The sequence below is a fragment of the Ptychodera flava genome, chromosome 4, assembly GCF_041260155.1.
Source record: "Ptychodera flava strain L36383 chromosome 4, AS_Pfla_20210202, whole genome shotgun sequence".
NCBI lineage: Eukaryota > Metazoa > Hemichordata > Enteropneusta > Ptychoderidae > Ptychodera > Ptychodera flava.
The window spans coordinates 14500517-14516870 of NC_091931.1; the positions used below are offsets into that span (position 1 = coordinate 14500517).

A 16354-nucleotide genomic window follows, 5' to 3' on the forward strand; every position below is an offset into this window, starting at 1 on the left:
TTCAAAATAATCCCAAACAAGTTGAGGACTAGAAAAAACCAGTCTGCTTTATTTGGGGTGGCAATTACATCAAGCCAATCTATAATTGTCTTTCTCCTTCTCTTACACAAACCACGCCGTGTGGACATATCATCTCCTCCAGGCAAAAGCTGAATTTGAGTTTTTTTCGCCTTATCTAGATCTGTGCAGAGGTCAAAACATGCTCAAATATTGCTTAAGTTGTCGTGGGTTGGGTGAAATGTGCCTTTCAAGCGATTTCCATCGTTCTGTCTCTGATCAAATAGACTTCAAACATCATACCATTAGTCGAAGCTTTTTCCGGTGTTTCTGCGTGAGATGCTGTAGGAAGAACTTCTTATTGATCAGGATGCACTCGGCGCCGTCCGATACCAGAGCCGTGCTCATCGAACCGCCCTCTATCTCTCCCAGAATGAGAGGAATGAGACCCTGCAAAGGGCAGAAGAAAACATTTAAATAAATAAGGCATATATTTCAACAATAACAGGAATGTTAAATAAACTGGGGTTGCGTTGTAGGTCGTGCCATGCAAGATGGTAAAATAATGCCTCGGATATGGAGGTTTTAATTTGTTAAATGGCCGTTGACTTCGATAGGGCATAGTTGATACATTAATGGTCGTGAACAATGACAAATGTATTGACACACGGGTAAATGTTTTGATAGCGCGGAATCTAAGATTTCACCCTGGACTTCGGTAACGTGCACATTCTCACGTCCTCGGAGCGAGTGGTTGACATCGTAGAGTTAAGCTTAAAGTAGGATGACGAAAGTCAATGCGGAATTCCTCTTCCTGTTGAACTGATCATGATATTAATCAACAGTCAAAAACATGTACACTGTAGGTAGGTAGGTAGGTAGGTTGGTAGGTAGGTAGGTAGGTAGGTAGGCATGTATGTATGTGTCTGCCTCGCTCTCTGCTTATTATCTATCGGTATGCATGTATGCATGTGTTTGTGTACAACATTTATGAATGCTTATAAGGTGGAGGCAACTCGTCATCGCCTTATGTCCCACCCGGGACGAAGAGGACTGAATGATGATGATGATGATACTTACAAAAGTGTCTTTTTCCACCAGTTTTTGTAATTGCACATACACCGTTTTGGGAGGACGTCTAGATCTGGGATACTCGAATTCACTCCTTGCAATATTTTCTTGCTGCTTGGGAAAATGAATGAATAAATCATAAAAAATCATCGAAAGTATTCAATCGAATGTCTTTCGTTTTATGGCGGAGGTGTGCGACTGAAATTTACAGCGAAGAGCAATTCATATTAATAACATACTCTTATGGTAAAGATTAATTTTTCCACTGGCCAGTTACCATAGTGCCTTTGGAGAGTCATCGAAGCCAAACGTAGGTCAAGTGCTTCTGCCAAAGTTATTTCATTGTCTGAAATGGACATGAATTTACATATAAAGGGAGGAGACAAAAGCAATGAAGATGGCGTCGACTGTCTATGGTCAAACCTACCTATATTATTATTTAAAATACATACATACGAAAGATGTTCTGGTAACGATCTGAGGGTTTTCACAAGGCGCCATCTAGCGGCTTGTTAACTTGTAAATATGGCATGGGACAGTCTGCGTGCTATTAGATGGCAAGGAATATAAAATTATGTCTATACTTACGGCGACCCCATTCGGCCTGGTCTCGGGTCTCTGCTCCTCGAGTTTCTTCTGGAATTCAACTCGTTCCCTGTCAACTGCAAGACAGTTCAATGTGTATGGTGAGCTCAACCAAGTTATCAGCATAAATGTTTAAACACTAATGCTATAGTGTCAGGGCTATGATATGCCTCCAGAAAAACCAAGACACGCCGCCATTTGGCTGGTTGTTTTTCGCGCATTCCCATTCGCTATGCCTGGGTATGGATTGCCCCATTGCGTGCACACGTATCGCACTATTTCAAACTCTTGGTAAAACTCGCCTGTGTGCCCCGTAAAGAGACTGGCTTTTTGCAACGCAGTACAAAATACACCAGAAAATATCAAGTGAATGCAATTCCATGGTTCATGGACCGAGTCGTGTAACTCTAGCAAGACATAACTCTTTCTGTACATAACCATGGAGGTACCGTGACATAACCCAGCAATACATAACCCTTTCAACAGAAAAGATTGCAAATCGTCAACTTGGGAATTAACGAATGGCTACAAAATTACTTTGCGTCTCCTGCTAAAATTTTTGGTGTGAAAACAGTCAATTCCGCTCAGTTGGGCTGAATAGAGTTGAAGAAAACAGCGATCAACTTGAACTTCGGTAATGTGCCTGTCTTTATCAATTTAAATGGTCTTCACTATACCTCTAAGACAAGTATGTACTAAAAAATGGTCTGCATTTCTAGTTTGCATAGTACGTGAGTGAAGACCCGGCATGCTGTGTCTGTTAGTCTACCCGGCTAAGTTGAACGACCCGGGCAGGGTATAGCCGTACTTTCCCTAGTTGAGTCCAATGACCGCCAATTACACCTACCTTGGTCGGGGCTCTTGATTTGAATTGAGGGCAGGGACTTTTTCCTCTGTGGTTCTGGGCTGGGTCTAAAATTAGGCTGGGTACTTGGTCGACTCTTGTAGCCCTTTGGGAAGGGCGTGTGTCTAGATGCAGTCGATCGACTTCTGGGACCTGCAAGTAAATATAGGATAATATTGACCGTGAAAACTTCATCTTGTCGGGTATGGAGAAAAGTTTATTGACTTTAACATTACAATCGTTTTTTTTTTCTTGCAGTGTATTGGAACTGCGGATCATGTCCCCGCAAGCTAAAAAAATGCGATTATTTTACACTCGAAATCGAAAGACTTCCTTCTGTAGAAAGGTATACAAGTTTTGTTGATGAGTTTGAACTGAAGCGATGCAAGCAAAACCATTAAACTCACTTATTAAATCCATCTGCGCATCCGGAACCAGTGACCGAAGACCCCGGATGTCTGGGTGGACCTCTTGCAGCTTCTTTAGCACCCGACACGTTCCCTGAAACGATATCCAGAAAGAACGTAAATAACTCAGCAGGCTCATAAATTGTAAATATCTCATTGTAAACAGACAGAGTAGGACTGCTGTAAATCATTCCGCGAAAAATTAGAATTCAATCTAGTATTTCAAAACACGATAAATATGAAAAGTTTTTACATCATAGAAAGTTTTTCCCCAGTTTTTCTTACTATTTACCATCAATATCTTCTCAAAATCAAAATAATGGACAATCTTGAATGATATTAGTTAGGTTTTAAGCTATCAGAGCAGCAATATTCATTTTCTGTTCCACATGTACACAGGGTTGATGGGTTCAGAGATAATTTGTTAATAACTACTTCAGCATGTTTCAATGTTCAAGACAATGCGTAACCGACTTCCCAAATGAATTACATTTAAAATTGAAAAAAAATACGCGCCGAGACAGCGGCTCTCTCATTTTGTCGATTCATGCAATTTACTAACTGATTTCAATCTGAGACGAATATAAACATGGCAACTTTGGACAATATGTTTTCGTTTCTGTTGTTATAGAAGAATCGATATCGAAGAATGGAATATGAATTGCTCACCGATTTGACTATGTAGACCCAATCAGCTTTGTTGCTGTCTTTGCATATGACCACGCCCCTCCTGAAGTACATGTACAGGCATATTTTGGGATCGTCCTGGGGAAGTCGTGAAATCGGCCAGCCGGAGAACTCCTCCATCGTCCGCAAGTACTGTATGAACTCGGGCTCGTTGCCGTCTCCCCGATGCATGAAGATGTCGACGAAATCCTATGGGAAACGCACGGGTTGAGTTTGGTTATAGCGGCAAATATAACGCAAATTAATCGTGCACTAAATTTTTACCAGGCGCAAAAAGTGATCAACTATATGACTAAGTTCGGGTCATTTCCCCATGCAAATGTAATCATGCATAAAAGAGTGCACTTCCTATGAATGTAACCCCTTTTTCTTGCCGCCTATACGTGACAATTTGAAAAATGTTTGTAAGACTCTGATTAACAAAGTAACGAGAATGGGTTGCTGAAATGACGTTAGCTCTTGAGCCAACGTGTTCGAGATGAGTCTCTGGTACACTGAGGTGAGGGACTTGCATGAGTCGTGAGCCTTGTGGTACTACCTGTTGCCAGATTGTTGCCATCTTGCTGCCATAGGAACGTTTGACGACGAATTCACATTAAACACATTGTGAAACGTGTGAGATAGCAAATTGGGGTCAGGCTAAAAACTCATGGCGTTGACTTTGTGAGAACACGATAAGTGAACATGCCATGAAGAGTATCAATCGACCTAAGTCTTACTCAACCATTCGTAAAGACGTAAATTTGACTGACCTCTCGACCGACTGCTAGAAGTTCAACGCCATCTTGACAACTGACTGTGGCCGTTCTTCTTGAGTGGTGCATTATAGCAAGCTCCTGTGAAAGAAACAATTAGAGTTCAAGTTTATACCAATGAGAAACTACACCATTTTAAAGTAATAGGCAATCCTTTTAGCTCTTATTTACTCATATAAATATTGTTCTGTGACTGGATAGTTTTTATTAGTTCGGCCGAAAGTGAAATACAAACATCGTGTTTGAGAGCGGGCAATCTAAACAGAGCATTAAATCAATTCAGTCACGTGCATTTTATAGTAACTATTGATCTCTCTCTCAGGTGTCACGCAACTAAAAGTGCGCCACCAAAGATGTTCATGTCAACATGGCCGACACGTTTCTTTTAATACTATCATAAGGAGATATATGCGACTTTTTGGTGACCAGGTAACTTTAAATCATCGAGTATAGAAATGTTGGCAGAATGGTTTTATTTTATTTATTTTAATAAGACGGCGCAAAGGTACGCATCGCTGCTAAGAACATACGTCGGAGGGCATATGGATTTGACACTTACCCCAAAACTATTGCCCTTCTTCAAAAAAGCGACGGTTTGTACTTTGGTTTCTCCTGTTTTAGCATCTTGTGAAGACAGCGTGACCACAGCGGTTCCCGTGAGAATCATGTAGAAATTTTCTGCGTGATGTCCCTGCCTGATGATTACCCGTGATGCTTCGTAACTGAGGAAAAAGAAGAGAAGTCACGAACGATGGGTTGGTACTCTTGCAGTTGAGGTCAGTCGTCTGTTCCGACTGTAAAATTGTGATCGTCGACAATGCAACAATTATAGCTTCAGGCTCTCCGTGAACAAAATATTAATCTGAGATCTGTGTCATTAAACGTTGTCAGAGGTATTATAACAGTCATTTGCACCTTAATGCTGTTTTCCCCATTGCACGTATATTTGAGCTCAATTCCTGTCGTATCTCAGGTCGACCACCATTCTCGTGCATGAGCGAATTCCAACTGACGTATCTCAACGTCCCCCAACACGAGGATAACTACATGTACAGCAGCAGTAAATGTGATCGCTTCACTCACCTTTCATACCAGCCTACACTGACCAGCGACCGTTGCATTCTGATCGGGAACTCTGCAAACGCTTCAACGGCGCTTTTCAGGGACAGCAACGCCTGTGGATAAAAAAAAAGACAAATGATAGAATGAAACGTGCAGATAGGCTTTCGCCGCCACTAATGGTCACTAAAACAACCAATAAAAAATTGCGTTCGTATCGAGGGAGCCATTCAAGTCACACTGACCGCAGAAGCAGTGCATTTTTGCTTTGTTCGGTCACTCCATCGCTATCACTTCACCTATCAACACCGTTGCCCAAACGTGTCGCCAACAAAAAGCGCGATTGAATAGATGTAGCCACTCGAGTCGCTCCATTAGTAGAACTTTTTAAGCCTCGTTCATTGAGCAGGCCACAAGTCGGACGATGCCACAAGCGGATTTCAAGAGTATTTTGCCTTTATTAGCAACTCATAAATAGTTGAGCAGGAAAACGCAACAATACATGTTGACGCGTAGAAGCAATAAAAGTCATACAGGCTAGCTCAAAGTACCATTGCGGGAACCCAGGTACCTGGTATCTTGAGGATTTAATCTGTCATCTCCTGCCCGTCCCTAAGATGCCATAGAAAAAGTTGCTTTGAACTTAAGCTCATTTCTATACTTTCTATTCCTTAGTTCATCTCTCGTTTGCTTTCCGACGTTATAAAAAGTTAGTTCGGTTATTGAGAGAGAGAGAGAGAGAGAGAGAGAGAGAGAGAGAGAGAGAGAGAGAGAGAGAGAGAGAGAGAGAGAGAGAGAGAGAGAGAGAGAGAGAGAGAGAGAGAACTTACAATTTTCTTTTGTTCTTCTGTCCTCTCTTCTGGAGGCATGGAGAGAATTTGTTTGGCATCGGGACTTAGCTGCATCTGAAATAAGATGAATTTACCAAACTTTCATAATACAGTCACAAAAAATGAAGATAAGAAGAGTTCTTTAACGATATCTCTTACGGTTGTAACTTTTCAACGACAAGTTTGGGATGTATATAATGTAGTGAAGTCATATTATCGTGCAGATACATTGTGCGCGATCGATAATAAGCCTATTTTGAGTTCAAGGTTTGTTGTAATAAGATGTTGTATGACATAGGAAACAATGAAACACAATCTGTCCTCTCAACGACGGTGGCGTATACATATGCACAATGGTTGTTGGCATAACCTCGACCATTTCCGATGTGACACGACATTGAATGTGATGTCGGCAAATGTTAACTGCAGGACAAAAGAAACTTTTCCGACCGTCACTCTTTTCGGATCGTTGATCGGTTCATATGTCACCCATGGCTAAGCCTTTTCTAGGTCATATTGGCATCGAAGTGAATGTAAAGGAACATTACAAGTTCAATATCAGCCCTTGCTTGGGAAATGTATCAAAATTTTTAATGTTCGATTTCCTTCATTCAATTTATGCAAAATATAAGAATAAGCATTGCTTGATTTCTGCAAATAAACCAATAATGAGGTTGATCGTCGATGGAAAATATTAACTAGCATAAAATTAATCGTGCATTAAATACGAACTGTAAAGTCGTAAATTTATCTAACGTTAGCAGATGGCAGCAATATTGTTATTTTATTCCTATAATACAATCGACTTGACCTACAATAAAAACCCAAACATTTCTTTCCAATGACGTGTCTCAGTATTCTCGTACCCATATCATTTCGAAGGTTTACCTTTGCGAACTTCAAGACATGATGTAAAGTATCTGTCACACAAGAGTGTTTCTAAAGTAGAATCCCCCCTCCCCCAAGTTATATATGTAGTCCAGTGTGTTTCTGTAATGTTTCTAAGGATATTTCTTTTCAAGACATACAGGTAATCCACGGTCAGTGAAAGTCATCAAACCCATCTCATTCTGTTGACAGGATGTATGACAATGTGTCTGATTCCAAAATGTTAATATCAAATAGCCCACAGGTCGAACAGATATGAATGACACAGAGGTCGTTCACTTTGCGTGAGAGTCTCTGCACCCTGTGATAATTTAATGTTCTGTTCACAATTAATTCGATTAGACCGGCCACTCTCACTGAAATACTCACCATTTCCTTGCTTGTTTACATTGAATAGTAACGCGAGAGTCGGCACTCAATTTGAACGGCGTTTAATAAAATCATTAACGAAACCTTGAGGCACTTCTCTATGTGTGAACGTTGCAATATTTTTCTTAGAGAGTCACAGAGAGTGTTTTTTGGCCGCTAGAAAGAATTTCCTGTTTACCGAGCCCTCCAGAAACGGAGTGCGTGTGTTATGCTATACCTTTCATCGAGTGTTACGAATTCGAATAGGGCACTGAGCTGAATACGCGAGAGAACGCTATGGGTGAGGATTAGGCAGAACCACAAACAACCCGCTCACAAAAAACCCAACCCACAACACCGTGAAAGGTTCTTAATGATTGTGACCGGTGTCTGTGTACTTACATCTTTCTTGGCTCTGTAGTATGACGGATCAAAATAAAGACCCGATCCCCCTATTGAGCTGCCCACGGGATCATCGGCCGCGTACAGAAGGAATTTCAGTTCCGAGTTGCGTAATCGAGCCTCCCTGTAATGCAAACACGAACAATAACGTTTACTCCACTGTTAAAAAGTTGAGAAGTCATTTAACCAATCAAATCTACGGTTTCTCAATCGACGGAACACTTTCTTCGTCGACTCTAGCTGGCTCAATACGTAAAAACGTGAGGCGTGGACCGTTATTTTTCTGTCGAGCCCAGAGCCATAATAAAGGTATTTCCAATTAACTAGATTGCTTACTTTTTACCAGTCAGAAATGCTGGCGATTAATTGAATCCGATTAAAAACTGGTATGAGCTTACGATTCACAATTGAAAGTCTTAAATTTCCAATTTCAGGCACCATTTCTCAGACATTTTGTAATTTCACTTATTTTATGTACATTTCCCCATGTATGAAATACTTTTGCGTCTTTCTTTTTAGTTTCAATCGACTTAAATGAAATTTGTCTTTATATTATTCTGGCCCTAGTTCCTGTTGATTGAGTCTTTACATTCTTGCACCAGTTCGAATGAGCTTTTGCGAGTATGAAAAGGCTTCACTATAATCCCTTGATTCTAAAGGAAAGAAAATAATTGGGAAAATCCGATTGTCACAGAACGAACGAAACAAAGTTTTGAATTGTTTTGAAGCTACGGACTCCAGTCTGAAATGTTTGCGCTATCTGGTGAGGAACTGAAAGTGAAATTGAATGAAATGCAAGTAGGCTGCATATTGGAATTGGGGATTCTCATTTTTGGAGTAGCTAACTACTTGAGGGCAAAATGGTAGGTGTCGGCGGAATCGGACGTTCTGCATTTGATACTTACATAAAGTTACCCCGGTGCCATCTTTTGATAACGGTTCGGTAGCGAAACACAAAAAACATTAATTAGTCCTGATCACGCTGAAATAATTTCAGACATCTAAAAAGGAATGTTAAGGCGATTTATTGGGTAATGCTGATAATAGGTGGACACCGAATGGCAGTCAATTCTTTGTACTTCACACACTCCCCTCAACAGTAAAATGATAATTTTAATACCTACCTATCTGACGTCGTGAGAGCTCGGAGTAATGTCTGGACGATTCTGACTGCTCGGCGAAACCTTATCAACGGCTGTGAACAAAGCAAAGATGCTATTTTAGTCATCTATAGTTTAGAAAGTTATGACATTCATCCTACATTTTAAGATACATGTGTAAAATTTTAACTCTTATCTCGACTACTAAAGTGTTTCTTTGGAAAAAGAATGCGTGCTACCGTAACGGGACTTTTTAAAGCTCCACTATCTTTTAACTTTTGCCTCATTTTAAATTTCATTATTTTCGTTCTGTGTGTAAAGAATACAATGTCTTGGCCGACTCCCAAGATCACGGCGAAGTGCCTGGTACTCAACTTGTTGACATTGCATGTACATGCGCAACGCCAAATGCTATTGTTGACAACTGAATGTTTAGTCCTGTCCGGGCAAAAATTCACTTGTCAACAATTACATATATCGCACGTTGGCTTGTGTTTGCAAGACAAACACTTTTCTGTTCAGGCAGTACACGCCTCTAAATTAGTAAGACTTCCACTTCTGCTCAAACTTATCGTTTAAGGATTTTCAACTATTCCCGTTCGAAATCAAGTACAAAAAAGGGTTTACCGTGCAAAACTTGATACTAGAGTAACACAGTACCATTTATTTCCCGAAATCTGAAATTCAAAATGGCCTCTGTGTTATCTCTGTGGCGATAAATTAAGATTTTCGATTTTCTCAAAAATAAGCCAGTGAAAGCAAAACTTCAGTCACCGAGACTTGATGAGCTTCAAATGGTGGTAGGCGGAAAATGTCTTGAATGTTTTAGAGGCATGCGCAGAATATGGTACATCCTAGTACCTTAAAGTAACATACTTCAAGGAAAAGAAATTTGTTTTAACCCATTGAGTGTCAAAGTCAATTTTTGTCGCCTGTATGTATGTAACCGAGACATATTTTTCAGATTTTTGTTCTTCAAAATTTTGTTCAAAATCTGAAGCCGATATAAAGTGATGTTCATTAGGTCCAAAATTGTCAAAAAATACAGAAACAAATCACCAAAAAATTGGTAAAATTTTGCTCTTTAATTTTGGTGGGAAAATTTTCAACACTCAAAGAGTTAAGGAGTAGGAATAACGAAAAATAAATACACATTTATCCGACAGTTTTTGGCCAAAAATTATGGGCTTGTACAGTCTAGTATATGACATGGAGATTGCTCAGAGTTACTTGACGCGATTCGTTTCGTATTTGTACTGATCTTTCAAAATACTATTATACCTATAGGTTTCAGTGAGTGATTGATGCGTGCAAGTACGTTGCATGCCCAAAAAGATGAAATTTGACTGTGCAAGCAACGATCGTGGCAACGACGTGTGGACGGACATTATCAAACATAGATCATACACGGGTAAAATTGGACCTAAACGCTTATCAGTCATTTGTGCCAGGACTTAATTATGGGCATAGCAGGAAAAAACAGTTTTATGACACTTGGAGCTTCGCACCTCCTCAACTTCGCCTGGCAACCTTGCCTCGGGCTTCCTTTCGCTCGCTTTTAATGGACTGCGTTTCGCGTTTGACCTGAGTGATCCTCAAAACAGAGCGAGACAGTTGTAAACCTATAGTACACATGTCGTCGATTGCCGGAGGCAAATTGTAACAGGCTTGGAAAGAAAAGAGAGGGGTTTTATTCAATAATGACCTACGCACTAGAGCACAATACACTATAGTGAACTGCAGAGAATATGGGAAACAAAAACTTAAACTCTATAGTACCGTATCAAATACCACAGCACTCACGACGGTGTAAAGGGCTCGGAAGACGTAAACATTTTTAATTTTCGCAGTGTCCCTTTTTTCGCCAATATACAATCATTTTACGCAGGATATAACTCGATGTGAAAACTAGGATTTCATATCTTCACACACGCACCTTCCCCCCTTGTGTTGGTCTGCAAATCCAAAAAAGTCTTTGATTTCTCCATATAAACGAAAAAGACAAGTAACCAAATTACTGCATATGGGGACTGCGTGCCCATTATACCGGACTCATGCTTTTTATTCATTTAATTTTATCGTTGACATTGAGCGAATGGCGTTTCTATTTTACTGGATATTCAATACTCGACACACAATGGACCACGGCGACTAACATCACCTCTCTAAATGCAATTTTACATTTAAGTGAAGTAACGTTTCGCTTCAAATTAACATGCTATCGGTGATATGTCATCGGGTTGTGTTAAAGTATCCCTTTTCAGAGTAAAGTATGTCGGGGTATGAACCCCTTTACAGATGTGTTGATATCATTTCTATCGTCACAGAATATAGAGAACCTGATGCCCAATAGTCATAGACAAGCATTTATAAAAATATGACTTTGATAAACAAAACAAGACTGCACACACGCACCCGATATTTTATGACGAATCACCATGGATGATTGTCACCAGCTGAAACCCTAGCTCGCGGATAATAATTAGGAAATATGCAAAAAGAGAGATAATTTGGCAAAAACGTTGCGCAGAATGTGGAAATGTAGACACTTGAGCAAGATTAAGCACAGTTTCACCACACGGTGTACTTGTGTCGAGTCACATGTGAGCGACGGTAAGAAAAACACGCAGCGACTACAACTCTTCCGTGACCGACGATAAAATTACCTTCGTAAGTAAGTGACTGACTGACTGACTGTTAAAAATAGAACCACTGAAATGATCACATTACCGGTAACGCTGAGAGTTTGCTTGGCTCGAACAGCACACTCCCCGGCACTTGTCTCCGGATCTTCTTCGGAGTCCTGAACTTCGGCGGCGACAGATTTCTGAAAGCCGACGTGGGGCTGACGACGGCGGCGGTGCGATTGACCGGTACCTTGGGTAGTTTGAGTTGTTTGTCGTCGCCCGGAGGAGATGTCGTCCTCCGCGGTGTCGAGGCAGGTTTCGGGTTCGATTTGATGGAGAACTGGATAAGGTGTGAACGATCAGCTATCGTCGGAAAAGTCACATGTTTTTGTTGAGTTGTTTTCGAGTTCTTCGTGGCTGGTTTCCTCATGACTGCCACAGAATAAAAGCACCGGGATCTTTTCCTCCTTCGGTTGCTGCAGTTCAGGTTTCGAGTTTCGGGATGTGGAGGTTTTGCATCCGGTAGAAGCTTACCGTCTGTCTGAGAAGCAGCGGCTTCCCTGTCGCTTCCAATTAAGCGGAGAAAATCAGGATTCGTTCACCAGCAATGCTCTCCTCAGGTCTGGTCGAACATTAAAATCAAAAGCTGTCCAGCACCCGTTGTCCAAGTTGATCATCAAACGTAACTACAAAGCATGACTCGATTTAAAGAGCGAGAGGTGCGAAACAAAGGCAGTTTGGCCAACGAGGGTTGGGCGGTGCATCTGCTCCAGTCACTTCCCGTCATGCGAAGGCCCGCTACACAGAAAAGGTCCAATTGACGTCTTTTGACGACAGCGAACAACAAGTCTTCTTTCTACACCACCACACCTTGCCGAGTACTACCAGCGAATCCCAGAGCGACTTGTGTAATCCCTTAGGAGAGCTTTAACGCCACTCCTGAAACACCTTGAGCAATTGTTTTGGTGCTGACAGGTGATACGGCCATTATTGGCTGCAGCTTGGCTACGTCTCGCGTGACGTCATCCATCTTGGGTTCAGCTCTCTTCTGTCAGTGTAGTCGGGCTTAGCATGCGCTTAGTGAATAACAAAGCTGCCAAGGATCTATTTTTGCTTCATCGCATTGATATAACCATACAATTATCTACATTTCCAGGTCTTTAAAAGGGAAAATTGAAAGATCCTATTAAAAGTACATGTTGTAAAATCGCGCGTGACGATTATTACCCACTTTGATGGCCCTCCTTACAGTTCTCTTTGGTGACTTACAGAGTTTATAAAACATAATTATAGAGCGCACTCACGTAATAATTGACATTCTGACAGTGTTGCTGAAACCCCAAACGGAGTAAATTTATGTCGTTTCTGTAGGGGTATTATAAGTCATTCAATGTTTATCTTTTCATTCTTGATTAACACGTGACTGACTTTGATTTGATCCCGCCATTTTTCATAGAGGAAAAAACCATAACACTCCTCACTCTCAACAAAGATACTTGCGCTACGAGCACGGTTAATAGTTAGGGTAAAAGACAACTGACTTTTCTATGTTGTATACGTCACGAATATGAGCGTGCGACTTCGTTATCCGTGTGCCTGAGCTTGAGCTCGTCCCTAGGTGCACGCAATCAACATTTAAGTGGTTTGGAGTTACGAACGAAATGGATAGTGCGCCTGTCGCTGGCGCTGGATTTGTTACCCTACGCGACAAGTTCTGTCCTGGAACTACATCGCTTCCGGACGTACAATCAATTGCGCTGGGTTGTGTAGGCAGTTGGAGCCGCGCTTCAACAAGTCAATCAATAGCACAATAAACCGTACGTGTAACAGGCCGCTGTCGGGTACCGCTTTATCGTCGGCTGGGCTGCCGCTGTGAACATTTTTGTGATCGATATTTATTCTATTGCCATTATCACCGTATCGGAATTGCAGATTGAGATACATCACGACCAGTGTGTCTTCGCCATCCACCATTAACTCTCTCCAATCCCGCTTCCCGTTCACGGTATTTAATCGTACCCAAAGCGACAGGATGGGAATAAACTTGTGCTCTGAGTGGCACTGGCGATACATTTGGAAAGCTTCGAAATCACATCACAGCTGTGTATCTGTTAAATCGTACGGTCAAAATCGGTGTCATGCCTTGTCGACAAATTATTCTAAATATGAATATTCTTTTTTTGCTTCTTTTTATTAAATACAGAAAATTGCACAAGAACTTCACATTTCTCAGGATGACCGTGGCTTTGTTTGCCCCGATAAGGCTACAGTGTAACAAGGGGATATTTCTGAATACATGTGTATGTGATTTTGTTCCTATAAAACATGTCTGCTTCCCTCCTGATTTTTTTTAACGCAGAAAAGCGTAAAAACCGATGGCTGTTATCCTGTAAACCTTTAAAGCTTGTTAAATCGTCATAAATATCGCAAATGCACGATCAGTATGATTGCAATTTATAGTACCGTATTCGAAGCTTGCAATATGTATGCAAAAATACACTGTAGTTTACCGAGAACTGTGTATTTGACACTCAATGACTGACAGGTGAGCTTCAACTGACTGGCTAAAATGAATTCTCGTACCAGCACGGGCGATAATAATAAGATTGCTTAATAGTGCAATATGGGTGTCCAGCGACGCGGAAGGAGGAAAACCTTGCTCTTGAAGAAAACGTAAACAAATTGAAAACGCAAACAACGTGAACAAATATGTGCTGAAACAATAGCAAACTTGTCAAGGTTGCCAAGTTCAGGGTGATTGTTTCTCAAATTTCTCGCTTGCTTCTTGGACAAAGCATACGGTTTAGAAAAAGTCGTCTTTCAGTATCAATGCTAACTTAGATTTTGAAAAAAAAATGAACGCAGGGATTTGGACACTTGCGCCGAGCTTGTACGTTCTTTGACCTTATCATCAGTCCGGGTTATGTCCATATAGAGGATAGTAGGGTAGAGCCAATGGCGTACCGTATATGTAATGATATTAATGCAAGAACCAATCACGTACTGTATATGTAACAAGGGTCAAAGGTTACGTTGGTTCACTTTGTTCAGATCGCGATACGACCTGACAGATCCACCGATCGAGTGAGACTGTTGGCTACCCGGAAGTATCTTCGCTCCAGTCGATAGGCGACGTTCTACGGTGTTAAAAATTGTAAGATTTCTTCAACAATAGTTTTCTGAGTTCTTAACCTTGACCATATTCCACAAAGAGTTATTGTACGTTTTTCGTTCTCTTTTCCAGCTTTTGGTTAACTTCTCGGCGATTGATCCGGCGCGCGTTTTTCTGAGCGAAGGGTCGATCGTACCGGGAAATGCATGGTGATCGAAAAAATCGTGCTCCATCGTGCTCCGATGACCGACTAAAACAGTTGACCCATCTTTGCAAAGCTTGAAACATTCTCCATACTGCAGATGGCAAGGTTAAATTGAAATTTGACCAAAAGTAGGCGATATTTGGCGACAAATAACTTACTGTAGATTTACAATTGTCAAATGCTGATTTCTAGGAGCCGTACCCGGCCAGAAAATTCATCCAAATAAGTAATTTTCAATGTACTAACCACTTGTGTCGGTCACCATCTCGGCCGCACTGAACATTGTGCGTAACGTCTACATGTAAAAACTACCCAGTCCTAAAAATAAAGGGCGAAATCAAGCCGAAAAGTTCCAAACTCGTTGCAATGTACGAGCCAAGGTTTGCATGGTTAATTATTCATGACGTTGGCGGCGGCAGGTTCGCTGATTGGTCAATCGTAATATCCTCTCTATGGACATAACCCGGACTGATCATAGCAAACTCCGTCTGGGCCAAGGCCTCCAGTGTTCAAGCGCGCCCTCGTAGGCGACATTCGTGTGGTATTTGTTTTCATTCCTTGCATGGTCACCGGACAAGGCTGTCACGGTCGATATGACCTTCAAGTTCGCAATTCTTGATACAGATGAATGAGGCAAGCCTTGTTTGAAGTGCAAGGCCAAATTTCATACTTCACACAATACACGACGCGGTTTGTTGTTTGTGATTGTTCTGTCCGAAATAAAAACACCACAACTGAATAGCGTAGGTTAAGTATCTAATTACTTAATGTCCAAAGATAGCCTAGAACCTGCACTGACAACATGTTTTAAGTCTGTAAAATCAAAACAAAGCTTGAAAACTGCGACAAGGTTGTACACAAACCATCAAACGAATTGAAGTCGTTGCTGGCACGAGACCACATAAACTCCATAACAAGTCCGAACTGGGATTCAAGCACGAATTCCGTTATCGGTGGCGCGTTGGAAGGTCGAATACATTACCGTGCAATACGCTGAATTTGACGACTTAAAATGAGTAACGACTTTACATCTCAGCTGAAAGTTCACGCGATGTCAACATTGCATACAATAAGAATACTCCGCCATGCCTGTCGTGAGAGAGGGAAATTGCTTGCAGACTTGCGGGAAATGGCGCCTAGAAGCCACGCTGACTTTACGACCGGGCACGAAGAAGAAACAGCGCTAAAATATTACTCTTGCTATAAACGTCAAAACTTAGTGACTTGAAGCCTCAAAATTTTTGACATGCACCCCTGTCAGATGATGGAATGGTTATTTTATTGCCGCTCGGAAGCAAAGGTCACGCTAAGAACAAAAGGTCACGCCCGGCGAACAAAACAGTCGTGTTTACGTTTTCCAAATGAAACTTTAGCCAAACAGATATTGACCCGCAATCAGAGTTTTCGTGCCATCCCATTAAAGAAGGAAATATTCCG

General features: G+C 41.3%; 1 protein-coding gene across 4 annotated transcripts in view; it reads right to left on the reverse strand.

Moving 5' to 3' along the window:
- LOC139130969 (cyclic nucleotide-binding domain-containing protein 2-like) overlaps positions 1–16354 on the reverse strand; it is a 46375-nt gene that overhangs the window by 2330 nt on the left and 27691 nt on the right. For 3 of the 4 annotated variants that reach the window (XM_070696835.1, XM_070696832.1, XM_070696831.1), the window contains 12 exons: positions 8998–9068; positions 7874–7997; positions 6236–6310; positions 5430–5521; positions 4906–5068; positions 4344–4427; positions 3574–3780; positions 2905–2998; positions 2501–2650; positions 1657–1730; positions 1078–1179; positions 301–447 (listed from right to left, as the gene is read on the reverse strand). In XM_070696835.1, the coding sequence (XP_070552936.1) occupies positions 301–447; positions 1078–1179; positions 1657–1730; positions 2501–2650; positions 2905–2998; positions 3574–3780; positions 4344–4427; positions 4906–5068; positions 5430–5521; positions 6236–6310; positions 7874–7997; positions 8998–9068 (1383 nt within the window). Of the gene's footprint in view, positions 1–300; positions 448–1077; positions 1180–1656; positions 1731–2500; positions 2651–2904; positions 2999–3573; positions 3781–4343; positions 4428–4905; positions 5069–5429; positions 5522–6235; positions 6311–7873; positions 7998–8997; positions 9069–11703; positions 12560–16354 lie in introns of those variants that run through there. The other variant, XM_070696834.1, reaches the window with a different exon arrangement.